Raw genomic sequence first — 16,851 nt, 5'->3', positions numbered from 1 at the left:
ACCAGCGTATGGGGGTACCAAACACACTCCCTCTGCTCACACATGGTGGGAAGGGCAGTCTCCCTGGGCCCCTTCCAGAGGAAGCTGTGATGGGTCATTTTCACTGTTAGCTTGGCTGGATTTGGAATCACCCAGGAGACACACTGCTGGGTGTGTCTGTGAGGATGTTTCCAGAAACTTTAACTGAGATGGGAAGGCATGCCCTGGATGTGGGTGGCACATCCCATGGGCTGTGGTCCTTCACTGAATAGAAATGAGAAGGTGAGATGACCACCAGCATTCATCTCTTCCCTTCCTGACTGTGGCTGCAGTGTGACCAGCTGCCTCACACTCCTGCTACCATGGCTTCCCAGCAATGGAGGGCTGCACCTCTGCACTGTGAGCCATAGCAAGCCATTCCTTCCTTAAGTTGCTTTTTTTTAGGTGTGTTTGTCACAGAAATTAATGCAGACATTGATCCCAAGGAGACTCTAATTATCTTCCCAAAGCTGCACCCCAAACGGCATCTCATTGGGGGTGGGGAGCATGTGAGTTTGGGGGCAAACATTCAGAAACAATGCTCACCAAGCTTGCTCCCACCTCAGGGCTTCTGGGCATGTATTCCCTCTGTCCAGGAAACTGACTGGGATATTTGCAAGGCTCAGAATAAGGAAGCAGAGCATCATTGACTACTCCTGAAAATACAATTGGCTAGAGAATGGCCACCAGCAAGAGGCATCCTGTGGGTAACCACAAGAGAAGAGCAGATCTGGCCACATAGGCGTAAAAGCCCTTCCCAGGGGAAGGGACTCTGTCCCTCACTGTTAATCCTTACCCCCTTCTACAGTGCTGGCCAGTGTGTGGGAGGAGTGACCAGGACCCTGCCATTGTGCATGGTCTCAAGCATATGGGACACAGACAGCAAAAATTGTCTTAGGACTGTTACTTAGTCCTACAGAGATGCCTGCAGAGCCCAGTGAGTGGCCCTGGCCACATGGAACCATCATGGCACTGCAGAGAGACAGAAAACAGCGATCTGGGGGAGAGATGCCAAGAATGGGGACAGGGTACCCCAACTGCAGCTGACAAGAATGGAGATGAGACCTTCTGCTAGTCCTGGTGAAAACATAGTTTTTCCTCACCTAGGGGAGAGATGGGGACATCAAATCATCACTGGTTGGACCAAAATATGGGCCCTGTAGGTATATTCTCCTGTAGTCACAATCCTTCACTGTCGAAAATGACAAATGTGACCAGGCAAGGTGTCACCCACCTATTATCCTAGAACTTAGAGGGCTGAGACAGAGGCATTAAGAGTTCAAGGTCACCCAAGGCTACATAGTGGGATTCCGTCTCAAAGAAGCTCACAGAACTTACACACCTGTTCTCATCACCAGACCCAATTCTAAGAACATGCTTTCCAAGTGTCTTGAATAATATTATACACATGCATATGCATTCTACACACACACACACACACACACACACACACACACACACACACACTATAGTGAAAATGTGGTGTGTAAAAAGCGAAGCCTCTATGATGAGACCTTCTGGCCCTGGTGTGGAAGGCTTGACAGACAGACTTGAAGAAACAAAACAGCAAGCAAGTGAGCACTTATAGCAGGCTCACACCATGCAAAGAAACCTGTCAGGGCTGGGGAGGTGGCTCAGCTGGAGGCACCTGAATACAACCACAAGGGCCTGAGTTTACGTACTCAGAACCGAGCGATGCTGGTCTAGTTACTATCCAGGTATCTGCTGGGAAGCAGGGGGAAAGATCCTTGGGGCTTGCTGACCAGCCTAACCTAACTGGTAAACTCCAGCCCAATCAGAGACTCAAAGGAGGTGGACATCCCTGGGGGTGACACACAAGGTTGGCCTCTGGCTTTACATATGTGCATACATGTGGACACACCCACACCCCACCCTAACCACACACCCACAAAAAAACCTGGGCGCCACTCAACCTTTGCCTCAATGCTGGCCTCTCCAGGATTAACTGTGGAGTCCTATCTGCCCTTGAACTACCTGCACATCTTGTCTCTCTGATGGTCAGAGTTGAACAAGTCAGATCTCAGCCTGACAAGATGGCCACCCCCAGTTACCCAACCAAATTCCCAAAGAATCAAGTGGCAGGGTCCAGTAGCTGCAATCTAGCCCACACCAGCTACCCCAGGAAGAAGTAGACTCTGAGCTTAGTGTGGAACCTCCAGTGACCCAGACACAAAGAGGCAAAGGCCTCAAGCAGAGAGACTCCTGAAGCAGGAGGGAGCCCACCCATGCACACAGCTGCAGACTTGCCTGAGAGGCCACGCTGTTCTCAGGGTCTGTTCTCTCCCAGGTCCAGACCTGCACACCAACCCTGCCTACAGTGACCCTACAGCTCTGTTCTCGCCATCCACAGGTGGCAGCTGCTGTTCCCAGCCCTGTGGTACCAGCTGTGCTTATTGCTGGAGTTAGGTAATTTAATTAAGCTCTCTGTACACCGACTGCTTGACTTGCTGTGGTTAGTAAAGGAACATATCTATGAAAGCCAAATGAAACACTCCAGAGCCAGAGCAGAATGCTTCCAAAGCTGCTGTGGGGTGAGTGTGCCTGGACGTAAGGACTGGATGTTGTAAATGCCTGTGGACTCTGTGCTGACTGTCTGGGTGTCCACTCTCTCACACCTCTTGCGGAAGGTGCATCTAGGTTTTTCTTCCCATCAGAAGTTCCCACCTATCATACTGGGAGCAGAAGCGCTTCTGGGTGTGTGGCTGGACACAGCATCTGATACTCAGACAGGCATGTGTGATTTCGTGTCCTAAGAACCCTGTGATAGAACTCCAGGGCTTGGAGCTGAGGAGTGGGCTCTGAACTGCAGCCATGTGCCGCACAGAGAGCCACACAAGGGTACCCAGGAAGTCTCTGTGGATGAAATAAATTGCAGTGGTAATGGGGAAGGACTGGCTCAAAGAAGGGGAGGTACCATTGGTCTAATTGCCCAGGGCCCTTAGAGTTCCCTCATCCCTCCCTCCCTAGCTTCTCCTAGATGCCCATATCCCGGGCAGCACATGAGGAACAGGGTGGGCATTTATAAAAGCCCAAGGGACTGTCTCTAACGCACAGGGCCACACCTGGGCTCTACAGCCAGATGTGGAGAAGCAGCATCTCCCTAAAGGATATGATGTTTCCCAACCAGTCGTCTAGCTGTCTGTCCTTGCTTCTTCCTTGGTTCCTCCCACCTCCTGCCATGACAGATTTAGAGAACCTATAGGAGAGAACTCCAGCTTCCTACCTAGCCTCTCTTCTTAGGTCACTTCTAACACTGACTTGGAAGTACTTGGGCAGTCTCCTTCCCGTGAGGTACAACTGGGAACAGAGGTGGGGCAGGAGACCAGAGCCAAGGCCAGGGGGGGTATGGTGGGACCAAGGCAGAAACCGAGCTGAGCTCACTTTGCTGGACACTGCTGATCTACAGGAAGCCCCAGTCACCATGCTCAGGGTTTGCTGGGATCAAAGGTCAGCCAAACTTCACTTCTGCACTTAACATAGAAAAAGAGTGGTGTTGATCAGGTCCTTCAAAGGTGACCAACACTTGATACCAACTTCCCAACCACACCACTGTACAGAAGTGTCCCTGGCTAGAAGATCATCTGCAATGTTCTTACCTGGCCCCACCAACTCCAAGAGCTCCTTCTCTCCATGCAGGAGTGAGCACATGCTCCCTTACCTAGCTTCATTTATGTGCTTCACTTATGTGCTCTGCCCCTCCCAGGGAGGACCCTGGGAATCAAGAGGATCCACAGCCAGCATTGCCAAGTACTTTCTCCTCCATGAAGACACACCAGGAGTAAATAGGCTGAAGATGAGGGTGAGGCTGTTGCTGAGACAATGGTGATGAGGAGGAAGAGGGATGTGGTGAAATTGATAAGGAAGATATTGGAGAATACGTGGATAATGAGAACATAAGAATAGAGACGAAGATGAAGGCGATGACCAACAAAGATGCTCACTGAGTGGTAAAGGTTTGACAAAGATGGCAGTAGGTGCAATGATTCCAATAACAATTCCAAATGATTGCGTATCCATGTGGCTTAGGTGTTGCTCTGAAGGTCGGAATCCAGATAGTGAGCCACAGACTTCTCTCTGCAGCAGCAGACATACTCTCAGGCCGACTGTGGGTGGGATACAAACATCCCAGACACAGCAGACACACAGCGTGATCCAGTCAAGATGGTACCAACCTTGGCTACATGGCAAGTCCAAAATAAGATAACATGGGGATTGCATCTCAAGAAAGCTGCTTAAACCAACAGACTCCAGATCTCATCCCTTCCAGCTTGTTTGTTTTCTTCTACGGGGATCTCCCTGAGTCCTGCCCACAGTCTGACCCACTTTACAGGGAGGGAAGTGGGTGCCTGCTATGGAACACTGTCCCTGATCAACTTCTGTTGTCTGAGCCCTACTCCCCACCACCACACTGAGATTCCCAGCAAACAAGAGTGGGATCCGAGGAGAGAGAGTCCCTCTGTCCCCTCCTCCATCAGGGAAGGCAGTGAAGACTGCCAGTGTGGACCAGGTCAGGTCACACACTGAGTCAGCCAGGCTCCGGTGTTTGCTGAGTGGCTAGATGATGCTCACTCCTGTAGATAGGATCATACTGCTCAAAACGAACACAAGCTGGGCATGACGGCTCACACCTGCATCCCAGCTCTCAAAGGATACAGACAGGAGGGTCACAAGTTCAAGGTCATTCTCAGTACGTTTGAGACTTGCCGTGTAGCCAAGGTCGTCGGTACCACCTTAACTGGATCACTCTGTGTCTGTTGTGTCTGGGATGTTTGTGTCCATCCCCACAGTCAGCCTGAGGGTGTATTCTCTGCTGCAGAGAGGAGTCTTGGGCTAAATGAGACTCCATCTTATAAAATAATGAAACGAAATAAGGAAACTCAGAAACAGAGGAAGGAACCAGCAAGGAGGGTAGAAGCAGAGAGTGCGGCGATGTGAATATGAACAAATGTATTACACATGTGTGTGTGACTGTAACATTAGTAGATGCAAATAAACTCACAAACACACACACACACACACACACACACACACACACACACACACACGTCAGCTCATAGCCATGGATGCCAGTGGGTGATCTCAGGCCCACTACAGTCCACATGTATGCTGTGGTGTCTGCACATTGTTTTTGAAAATTCAGACAGATTCTCAACAGAATTTAAATGAAGGATATTCCATATAATTTTCCAGGTTAAATAAGGAACTCCCAAAATTCAGTAATAATAAGCCCTATTTAGATTTTTTTCCTTCTAGGATAGAGAGCTGGGTCAGCAGTTAGAAGGGCTTAATTACTGTTCTTGCAGAAGACCCGAGTTCAGTTCCCAGAACTCACATGGAGTGGCTTACAACACACACACGCACACACACACACACACGCACACACACACCAGTTACATTTGTTGGCCAAATATCCCTATTAGAGAAATGAGCAAGAACATCCCATTAGAGGCTTGAGGCACAGTTGTAGGTGTAGCTAGCTCTGAGACCATTTTACTGGGATAGAAAGTGTATCCTTTCCAATCTGGGTGCACCTCCACAACAGAACCCACCTCGAGAAGTGTCTATGTGCACTGAAAACCCAAGGGCTTTCGAATCCAAGACAAGCTTCTGAACACACCAGTCACAGTCACATGTCAAATCAGTAAACAGGATGTTGTGCCTCGATGTACCTAAAGGAAGGTACTCATTCAATGCACATTCTGTTGAACTCAATTCTTGTCCACTCTGCCAGGTGTACCCTGAAAACCGATCCCTCTACCTACCAAGAAAAGTGCAAAAATCACTTGACCATCTGTTTCTGCCCAATCCATCTGCTCATCTGTTCATCCATTTGTCAGTCCTTCCATCCTTCCATCAGTTTATCCATTCACTTACATGTCTGTCCATCACTCTAAATATATAGCCACTTAATAACTTATCACCCACCTGCTTATTTTGGCAATGGTCTTTCCATCTACCCTTATGTCTAACTATGTAATGACCCATCACCTACCCATCCTCTCAACCATTTTCCCATCCAGGTACCATGCAAATATCCAACTCATCTGTTGATCTTAGCTCCCAAGTATACACCTATACACTGGCTGTTTTTGTGTGTCAACTTGACACAAGCTGGAGTTATCACAGAGAAAGGAGCCTCCCTTGAGGAAATGCCTCCGTGAGATCCAGCTGTAAGGCATTTTCTCAATTAGTGATCAAGGGTGGGAGGGCCCATTGTGGGTGGTGCCATCCCTAAGCTGGTAGTCCTGGGTTCTACAAGCAAGCAAGCAGAGCAAGTCAGGGGAAGCAATCCAGTAACATCCCTTCATGGCCTCTGCATCAGCTCCTGCTTCCTGGCCTGCTTGAGTTCCAGTGCTGACTTCCTTTGGTGATGAACAGCAACATGGAAATGTAAGCTGAATAAACCCTTTCCTCCCCAACTTGCTTCTTGGTCATGATGTTTGTGCAGGAATAGAAACCCTGACTAAGACAACACTCATTCATCAGGCAGGGCTTAGTTGGGAGCCTGTTTCTCCAGGCTCTGAGGACTAAGCGCTGAGAAAGGTTCTTTCAGCAGAGTCCACTTCACACATGGGAATCATGTAAGCTAGAAGAGGGCTGCATGGAAATCTTATTTGTCAGGGAACAGGGATGAGCCAGGATTAGGTGCTGCTTGGAGACAGAGGCAAAGGACTCCATAAGGACTGGGCTCAACTCTTGTCTGTACCCAGCTGCTGACTGGCTATAAGCAATCCTTCTCGGGTTCTTGAATACAGCCAGGATGATGAGGCCTGTGACAGGGGAACCAAAGGCCACAGTGCACATCACATCCTCAGTACAGACTGAGTGTACTGGTCTTACAGGACTCACGAGAGGTGAAGTTCCTCGAGGCACAGGAAACATCCTCCCTCTCAGGATGTGGAGCCCCTAGCAGATTCTCAAGCATATGGCTCTGACATGGAAGGTGCTTCTTGCAGCTTTGGGGCTACTGTGAACCATTGAGAGTACTCCCTCTGCCTGACCAGAGTGTCTTGTCTCTCAAGCTGCTTGTCCAAGGGCTACCGAGGGAATAATGAGCTCTGTATTCACCCACTTATTCACTGTTTGAAAGTCCCTCTGATGCCCCAATCCTACCAGAAAATTCAAAGCCCAAGTGCATGGATATATTTCCACATACCAGGAAGTCATGTGTACCCCTCCAAGGAGTGCCTTGCATGCTGCGGTCTATGCTGGGGACAGTATGCCTTTCTTGCCAAAGTCTGAGCAGTAACAAGGATCCTAAGGAGCCCTTGGCACATCATCATGCCAATCTTGTGAGCCCCCAGCCCCTGACCCTGAACCAGTCCCTAACCCCACTTCCACCCCAGAAGGACATCTCAGCCACCCACCATTCCTTGTTTTATCCAAACAGAAGTACATGGCTCCTCACATGGCAAACCTGAACTCTCTCAGGAAGGACCCCCAATAGGACCCTGCAGGTTTCCAGGACAAAGAAATGTGCATTTCCTGGGGTTCTATTTTAAAAGGAAGCCACATATCACGGTTTCCAGGAGACAGACAGGGTTAGTAGCCTGACCCCCTGGAGCTGGTTCTGGTCCCTGCAGGAGCATGAACAGCCAGCACTTGCTATCCATCACCAACGTAATAATGTTAGACCAGAGTGAAGATGCTAGGAGTCAAACCACCAACCATGTGAGGAAATGAGAAATCTAACAAAATATCAAGCTGGCCTGGGGTACCCTGATCGCTGGCGCAGCTGCTTGCGTAGCTTCACTTTACTTGGACAGAACTCCCCAAGCTATGGTAAATGCCAGAGCCCCAACACACACCTAAGTTTTCCTGTCTCTTATGTAACCTTCCCCAAACCTCCCTCCCTTTCTCTACATTCTTCTCTGGCACAGGACATACTAAGGCTCCAGGCTGGGCGATCTTCTCAGCACTGTTTCCAGTCTTCTGAGTTCTCACTGTGCAGCTATGGCCTCCGAACTGAATTACTCCCTCCCAGAGGGAGGCTTCTGAGACTCAAGAGGCTTCTGAAACGGAAACCATCCACAAGGCCCCTCCTGAGCATCCCACACCGGCAGTAATGATTGCTGACAATGGAGGGAGGAGGAGGAGAGAAGAGAGAGGCAGAGGGACAGAGAGAGGTAGAGACAGAGACAGTGAGACGAGGACACACACACCTCCTCCCAGTAGCAGGGTCTGTTAGGACCCTTTGGGTAACCAGCCATGTTTCTTAGACCTTTCTTCACAAGGATGCCGCCATTTTTAAGTACTTACCTAGAATACCAAGTACTCACCAGTAGACAAAGTGAGCAGAATCCAGCTAGCATGCTCAGACTGAGAATGTCACAGGGAGCTGGGACAAGGTGATGGAGGGAGACAGAGTGGGGTCGTGTCAACTGGGGTGTGGAGGGACAGTCAAAAGAGGTCTCTCTGGTCAGTGATATTTAGCTGATCGCAAACGGCATGTGCGTGCCGGGAGCCTCAGTAAGCTGTCAACCATGGAATTCTCTCAGCAGTGACACTTGAGCAGGGCAAGCACAGGCTTCCATGTCCCTGGGTCACTACAGCTTCATCCTCCTGCTCTCCAGTCCGTCGCTTGACCATATCCCTTTCTGTTCATTAAAACCCAGCTTGAACATCATACCTGTCCCTGATACCCACTGCAACTCTTTTGGGGGCTGGTCATTACCCCTGGGGCCTTCTGCAGGCAGCTGCTCCATCTGGCCTGTGGCATGCAGTGACTTACCCATACCTGTGGCAGCATATCTACTCATGCAGCCCCTAGCACCCATCAGCTGCACACTGCATGAACTTGGATGTTCTATAGTTGGATGTATATCATGACAGACATTCAAATGCAAGGACATTTTAAACTGTTGGGCAACCTGGGTCCACTCTCCTGTACCTACACCTCCTCTGTCACTGTAAGCAATACAGAGCAACATGTATCAGCCTCCTGAAGGAGAGCAGTGCTGTGTGGGTGGCACTTAGAGTCACCATAGAAAGGTCCTAAAGCGATATTGTTACCTGCGACTTGCAGTCTTTTCCTCAGTGAGTGCCAAAACAGTGTTACAGGTGTGGAAACATGATTAAGAAAGCATATATGATGCCCCACCCCACCCAGCTTTGAGAGCAGAGTCATAGACTTGCAGACACTGATAGAATAAATAGTGAGCAAGGATGTGATGTTACCAGCCTCATTAATACAGCCTGTATCAGACTATGGGTTTTAGACACAGGACATCATCTGCCGTCTGGACACAGATGTGTGCAGAGCACCTGAGGCCGCAGCATCAGTGGGGCTGCTCAGTCGTTAGGAGCTGGGCACTGGGATCAGAGGTATGAGATGCTGTGAACACAGCCTCTGTTCCTTTCCTCCTCTAAGTGCCACCCAAACAGAGCATAAGAGGTGCTCCCCACACAGGGCTGTGGTCAGAGCTCCCCACACTGTGCCAGCCTGTAAGAGGATTGCTATGGACACAGGTTCAACTACAAAGCACCAGCAGTATCAAGACCCTGTCTGGACACAGATCGTCCCCCACTAGGCCTAGTACAGGCAGTGCCTCATGTCACAAACACCTGGGGGAGGCTGTCCCTAGTGTGTTCTGTCCCTGGGTCTTAATGTGCACTGAGGCGGAAGCACTGAGCCCAGTGGTTACACTGTGTCCTGCTTCTCCAGAGCATAAGGACAACTGTGGGATGTGAGGCCACTTATTTCCCAATAATGTCTTATTCCTATGGGACATTGAACTGGAAGGAACTTTGGAGAGATCAAATGAGAAGCCAGTGTGTGGCTGGGCTGCACATTCTATGCATCTGTAATAGCCATGTCAGTGCAAGGATGTCACATGGGAACAGGTATAGATGGTATCCACATAGTAGTGAGGGATGGGATGCAGGGGATAACTTAACGTGAGGACTCTTTTTTCTTCAAGCCTGGATTTTGAGTCTCCCATCACCCCCATCCACACTCACTGCCCCAGCTCAGTGCTAAGGGAGTGTCAACCTCTTGAGCTTGCTCTGAGACTTCTCCAAATAGGAGTCACTGCCAGTACCACCTGGTGCTGAACTCAGTACAGCCCAAGAACCCAGAAAGGCTCAGAGACATTACTAGGTCAGCCCTGTGAATAGTAGAGTGGCCACAGCCCATGGAGCACATTTAAAGTTGCTGATTCTGCCACCAACATCCCCTTCATGTTCCTCAGAGACTAAAGGTGAATGGCTGCGACCATCTCTCCCTCCCACACCTCTCTTGCCTGTCTATTCTTAACTTCTGGGGTGTAGGTGACTTCACATGAGTTAACACAAACTGTCCTGGCTCTTTGCACCACTGACAGATAGCCATGCAGCTCAGTGGTGAGCCAGGAAAGTCGACAGCTTGGCCAGGCTGGGCACTGTTATTTAATCCCCTATTATAATTTATGTTCACACAGCACTGTTCAATTTACATTTAAGGATCTATTATGTAAGTGTCTTGTAAACTGGGCAGGAGAATCCCTTTGCTGTTATATAATGTTTAGGTTCATAGTTCTCAGCGTGTGTCATCCACAGATGCTTTTAAGGAAATCTGCCGCTGTCTTCATCCATGATCTTGAGAGATCCACTACAGTATCAGACAATTAGTTTCTATTTGTGCCTAATTCCTTTCCTTTTTTTCTTCTTTCTTTTTTTTTCTTTAAAGATGTCTGGGTTTTGTTTTAAATATTGTCGACACTTATCATTGCCATTTTAAAACATTTTTACATCTTATACAAATAATCCATAAAAAGATAAAAATATAAACCTCGGTTATGTCCCCAAACCATCACTGTAGCCTTATCTAAACCGTGAGGTCCTCATATTGGAAGGGAAAAGCACACTGGCATTTTTATCCAATCCGAAGATGCCACAGCACGGGTACCAATGGACATCTGGGGCAGGGCTGTAACAGAGAAGCCTTGTTCCAGAGGAGACCAGGGGGCAGAATGTTCAGCACACTGACAGCCCCATCACAAAGGACCAGGTGTTCCCGCTGAACATTTTTAAATATAGAAATAGACCTTGAAACTATACACTAACTACTTTCTTAACAATAAAATGAAGAAAAAGCATATATCAGGTGCTTAAACACAGCACACATTTAACACTACACAACACATTTGTCACGGGCAGCTGTGCACTCTGCTCTGAGCTTCTTGGTGGACGAAGCAATAAAGGTTAACAGATTAATTATAAAGTGTGCATTACCCTTAAAATAGCAACAGACTAAGCAGAAACATAGATCACTTTGATGCTAAAGCTCAGAGAATTGTCTCCCAGGGGTCTTAAGGAGGCCATAACAGCATAAAGGACGGAAGACACTGGAGAGGGGGGTATTGTAAAGTACAGATCCTGGGGAGATGGCTTGTTGGGTAAAGCACTTGGTGGACAAGCACAAGCCTGAGTTCGGGTCCTCAAAGCCTACACAAAGCCAGACACGGGGCACATCAGCAGTAGCAGCACTGTAGTGAGATGGGAGGTAGAGACAGAAGAATCATTGGAAGTTCATAAGCCTACTAGCCTGGGGTAAACACACTCTCCCCTCTTCCTCCCTCCTCCCTCTACCTCTCCTTCTCTTCCCTGTCTCCTTTCTCTCCACCCTCCTCCTCTGTCTTCTCCTCCTCCTCCTCCTCCTCCCCCCTCCCCCCTCCCCCTCCCCTTCCCCCTCCCCTTCCCCCTCCCTCTCCCTCTCTCTCTGTCCCGGCTCAGAAGATGGGAGGAAGGTCTGGAGATCTTCACATACTTCCCCTGGGAGTCAGATATGGAACCAGAAAGTATCAGAGGAACAATTACCCTCCAATGTTCCCTGCCCTGTAATTCTGGAGACAGCACTGGGCTGACCCTGTGAAGGGATGAGAGGCTGAAGCCTCTGGGGACAACACTAAGCTGTTGAGCCTCAGAGTAACATTGTTTCACATCTTTCAGAAATGACAGATGCTGCCACTTTGTGTCCCCAACCCTCTTCTGCACACTAGTTGCTTCCATGGGGGCTGGGAGCAGTGTTGAGTTCATGCATGTTGACACAAACAGCCCTGGCTCTTCATACCTCTAACCAGCCACCTGTTGCCACATGGCTTGGTGCTGTGCTCATTCTCCTCAAGTGAAAACTGAAGCTATGCAGAGTATGTACCCACCACAGGACACTTTTGCAAACCTTCCAGGAGACCACAAATGCACAGCGCCAAATAAGCCACTGGACTGCAAAACGGACTCAAGCAACAGTTACCTTACGACGATGACTGTCTCCAAGGTGATGCCCACAGTACTTAAAGTGCCCATGGTGAACTGGGCTCACATTCACTCTTACAGTTAGGGCAAGAGAGAAAGAGAAGACAGAGAGTGGGGAGGAGGAAGGAGGGAAGGGGAGGGAGGGAGGGAGATGAAGCAAAGATTCACTGAAGTTTGTTAGTAGTGTAACCTCTACCTATGCAGTGGATGTGCACACTCTAGATAGGACAAGCTTTTGAGCAATTAGAAGCAGCAGATAAGATTATTATTTCCAAAGCCCAGCAGCCAAAAGCCCAAGAGCTTGCATCGTGCCCAGCCTCCTTTGCAGTCTCAGCAGCCTCACATCATGCAGTGAGGTAGCAGTGCCCAGTTTCCCACCCTTGGGAGCATCACACAACCCCCCTGTTCAAATGCAGAGTTCAAGGTGAGCAAGCAGGAGAGGTGGCTCTTCTGTTCGGCGGTACAAGTGTGCCTGGCGCTGTTTTCCTTGAGACCCTGTGTTCTCTGTGGCCCTGTGGTGGCGGTCTGTTCTGGATCCAGCAGAACACAATGTACAGAGAGAAGCTGGGGATCACTTAACCGCTGTGCTAATGTGCTAAGTGCCAACCCCTGAAGGATGCTATTGAGCTTTAATCAGCTTCTCACTCAGCCCCAGAACAAAGGCCTCCTCCAGGGAGCACAAACAAGAGGCTGTACAACCCATCACTCCAGAGATGCCTGTCCAGAGTCTTGGCCCAGGCAAACCATCAACCAACTGGTCTAGGGGCAAGGCTGTCATCTGCTCCACAGGGGGGCTCTAAGGAAACTTGTGTTAATAGCACCTGTAGCCTGTTTATTCAATCATGTTACATACTCTCCAGAAGGCCTGCTGGTGGCTTCTATGCCTGTGCCGATGACAAACAGCTCATGAGGATGCCTAGCAATGACAGTAGCAGTTCCCAGCCAGTTCCTCCTGCCAGGAATATGACCTTGTTCCTTTAAATGACCTGGAATCTTTTTAACCAGCCCCACTATCTCCTCTTCACAAAGTGAGGGAGACCCCTGGCCACAACTGCGAAGGACGATTGCTATCTAAAGCTACCTTTCTGAGGCCAAGCTCATGTCTGGATATCCCCACTCTCTAGGTGATCGCCACATCTCTAGGCGATGCAGAGGAGAAACTCCACATTCCTTTAGCTGCACCCTGTCCCCCACCGTGGGTGTCAACAGCTTTGCACCAAGTATAGTGTCTTGGCCCAGGCTTTGAGCACACCACACATGAAACCACAGAAGATGGCCCCAAGCAATGAGTAAGATAGGGAACTCCAGAATTCTCGGCAGGAGGCACTGTCTGAGAACTGCTGCTGCCCAGAACATCTCCCAGAAGGCTGGCTGGGTACTCCCTAACTGTCTGATTCCTATGCCCACTTTCCCTCCCACGGCACCCCAGTAAGACATCTCACCCTCTCCCTAAGGCACAATAAGTCAGAGGCAAATGCGCCTCTCAGTCTCCATGTAGTAGCAAGGACTACTTAGAGGGGAGCAGATAAACAACTCGTGGTATCTCCTCAGTACTTGAAGGTGATAGCCAGCAGGTCCAGTGGCACACACTTGTGACTCCAGCTGAAGAGACTGAACGGGAGGATCTGGAGTACAAGATGATCCATCCTACAGTATGAAATCCTATCAATGGTGCCTTTGTATTTAATGTTCTTGGGGGGTGGGGCTGTGGACACAAGGGGACACACAGCCCTTTGCAGGTTGTTCCCAGGACACAGCCCCAGGACTGTGAGACCAGGACTGTGCCCATTCACCCACATATATTTGGAGAGCAAGCTCAGTAACCCTGAAGGATGGGACAGGCAGTAACACATGACACTACCCCTGCAGAGGGGACCCCAGCCTCATTGTGGATGCCCACACCAGGCATACAGGGCATTGTCATGGGTGCAAGATGAGAATCACTTCGCTCAGAGAAGCCATGGAACACACAGAAGAAAAAAAAATTAAATTTGGAAATAGCAAAAGAAAACGCTATGGAAACCCCAAACACTCTTGGGAATACCGTAGATGATGTGTTGCCATGGCAACCGGGGGCTGAATTATTCAGCAGTAGAATGTGGATGGTCCTAAGGCACACAGGCAGAGAGCCAATTAGACCATTCCCACGAGGAAGACACAGAGACACCAGAAGCCACCTCTGATCTCCGGGGTAGACTCACAGCCTCCTGCTGTCTGTGTCTAATTCTGGGATCCTTTTCCATTTTCAGATGTAGTGAAACTGAGACGCTGATGTATTACATCCTAGAGTCTAAAATTAGTTCCCAGTTCTGTGAGTGAAGGGGAATCCTGGTCCTGCAGCCTTTGTCTTCTGTACCTCTTAGGCATTCGTAAACCAAGTAGCTCTGCAGCTTCCAGGTCCACCCTTTGCAGCTAAGGTGCTTGCAGGTGACCCACAGCCTCACCCTCTGAAGTCCCACTCCTGCAGGTGCCCTGCAGCCCTGCCCTCTGCCAGTGACCCACAACCCCACACTCTAGGACCCACCCCAGTCAGTCCTACATTCTGAATGTGCGCTATAGCCCTGCCCCTTGAAGTTCCACCATCTATAAATGCTCTTTAGCCCTGCCCTCTGTGGTCCAACATGGGGCAGTTTCCCTCTGGCCTGACCCATGGCACAGACTGGTTGCTGGGTAACCATCACCTGGTGGAGCCCAGAGAGTACAGGAATCCACCATTTGTTCCCATAGGTCACAGCCAGACTTTGGGGCAGGAGGAGAGCCTGAGCCCACTGTGACTGAGTGCAGAAGGATGCTAGTGAACCTCTCACCCTGTGGCACATAGCATGTGATGCACATTCTACCCCACGAAGTGTGACACTGTATGTACACATTCATGTAAGCACAGCTTCTCCCAAAGGGCTCAGGGGATCTAGCAAAGCTGGACCCATATTCTTAGAGGGAGATAACTGGATGGGTTTTATGAGGGGCTGTCTGTAGCAAGCCCTAAAACAGCAAAAACATGTCCTCAGCAGTGGGGCCAGACTCTCTCTTCTGTGATCCTCTCTTCTTCACACGTCTCCCGTGGCTTGTGCAGACCACTGGTTCACCAAGGGGTATTTTGGTGATATCTGGAGAAAGTTTTGATTGTCCCGGGGAACTTGACAGGCAGAGGTTAGGGATGCTGCTGAGCCACAGGCACATAGGCAGCCCCAGTGTGTTCCCATGCAATGCCAAGGGCTGAGTGACCTGCTGCAGATCCCGCATCTACCTATGAGCCCTGTGTGACACTGGGGGAGGTGGATCCCAGAGGCTAGGATGAGCGTCCGCATCAGTCTGCACCGGCTCACTTACTTGGACAGCTTCATCTCTATCTGCTGTCGGATCTCCTGTCTCTCCTCATCGGTCCTCCTGGGGAAGATGTTCCGGTCCTCTAGCTCCTGCTTGCTCGGCCGGTTCCTCAGCTTCACTGCCAGCAACTCCTTCTTGCATTTCCTCGGCAAAGTTCCTGTGAGACCCACCGGGATGAGAAACAGGTCTTAAAGAACTGGCTCCATGTAGCCTTCTGTGGATGGGGTCAGGAGTTAAATCCAGGGGCTCGGAGCTGAAACCAAACAACCCACACATGCTACATGGGGCTGTTTCCAGAGACTCAGGGGACAGGGTGCGTGATGCTACATTAGGCCTCCCCTGGTCACATGCTCCACAGTGGGTATCATACATCCCAGGTGTCCAGGAACTAGATACCTCGGTGACCATGGCACACATCCTCTTTCAACGCCATCTTTATGAATTACAGAGTGACTCTAGCTGCAGTGGCTGTGACTCTAGCCCCAGGAAGCAATGACTTCGCTCCAGTGCCTCCCACTTTCTAGTCACATACATGTGCTTTCAGTACATACAGCACGCCACCCCAGAGGCTATCTGCCTACACCCTGCCCTGCCAGCATTGCTTATATGACATCTCTCTGATCAGTAGGATACTGTTGGGTCAGGGTCTCCAATGGGATCTGGCACCCTGTCTTGCTTCCCTTGACTGGCAGATGTTAACCACTTGGAGATTGATTCAATGACTGCCACTCTTCCCCAGGGACAGGTGGACACCAGAGTTAGTCATTCAAGAATGTTGCAAGTGAATGCACCACCAAGTTGACTTGGAGTCTGCCTGGCTCAGTTGCATCTTACCCTTTGGACATGTGCATGCTCACCATACACATCTCATCACTTGAGAAATATGAAAGGGAAGAAAATCAGCCCCTGAGACAGAGCCTGCCCCCACTGTGCAGCAGAAACACAAAATAGGCCAATACACAGAATGTGATCCCTTGAGAGGAATTTGGGAGATAAGACACAAGTCTGCTGAGGTCTGAACGTCTAACAGGAGTCATCCATCATGTGCCTTGGAGAGAAAGAAAAGGTTACTGTAAGTGGCTCAGGCGGTCTGCCTCACTGACTTTGCGAATGATGGCATCCTGGATTTGTTGGCTCACAGTCTGAAGAAGCCATACACACAACAGCTGCAGTTTTTTGTTTTTTTTGTTTTTTTTTTTTTTTGAGAGATGTGGTAACTTAGTGAACTGGGGGTATTTCAAGGATCTTGGGATG

General features: G+C 49.7%; 1 protein-coding gene across 6 annotated transcripts in view; it reads right to left on the bottom strand.

Moving 5' to 3' along the window:
• Phactr3 (phosphatase and actin regulator 3) overlaps positions 1–16,851 on the bottom strand; it is a 219,518-nt gene that overhangs the window by 20,054 nt on the left and 182,613 nt on the right. For all 6 annotated transcript variants that reach the window (NM_001177789.1, NM_001177790.1, NM_028806.2 and 3 more), the window contains exon 8: positions 15,601–15,754. In NM_001177789.1, the coding sequence (NP_001171260.1) occupies positions 15,601–15,754 (154 nt within the window). The remainder of the gene's footprint in view (positions 1–15,600; positions 15,755–16,851) is intronic.

The sequence above is a fragment of the Mus musculus genome, chromosome 2 (genome assembly GCF_000001635.26).
Source record: "Mus musculus strain C57BL/6J chromosome 2, GRCm38.p6 C57BL/6J".
In the NCBI taxonomy this organism is placed as follows: domain Eukaryota; kingdom Metazoa; phylum Chordata; class Mammalia; order Rodentia; family Muridae; genus Mus; species Mus musculus.
Note: the sequence above shows the minus strand (reverse complement) of the source record. Positions and strands in the feature narration are given on the sequence as shown.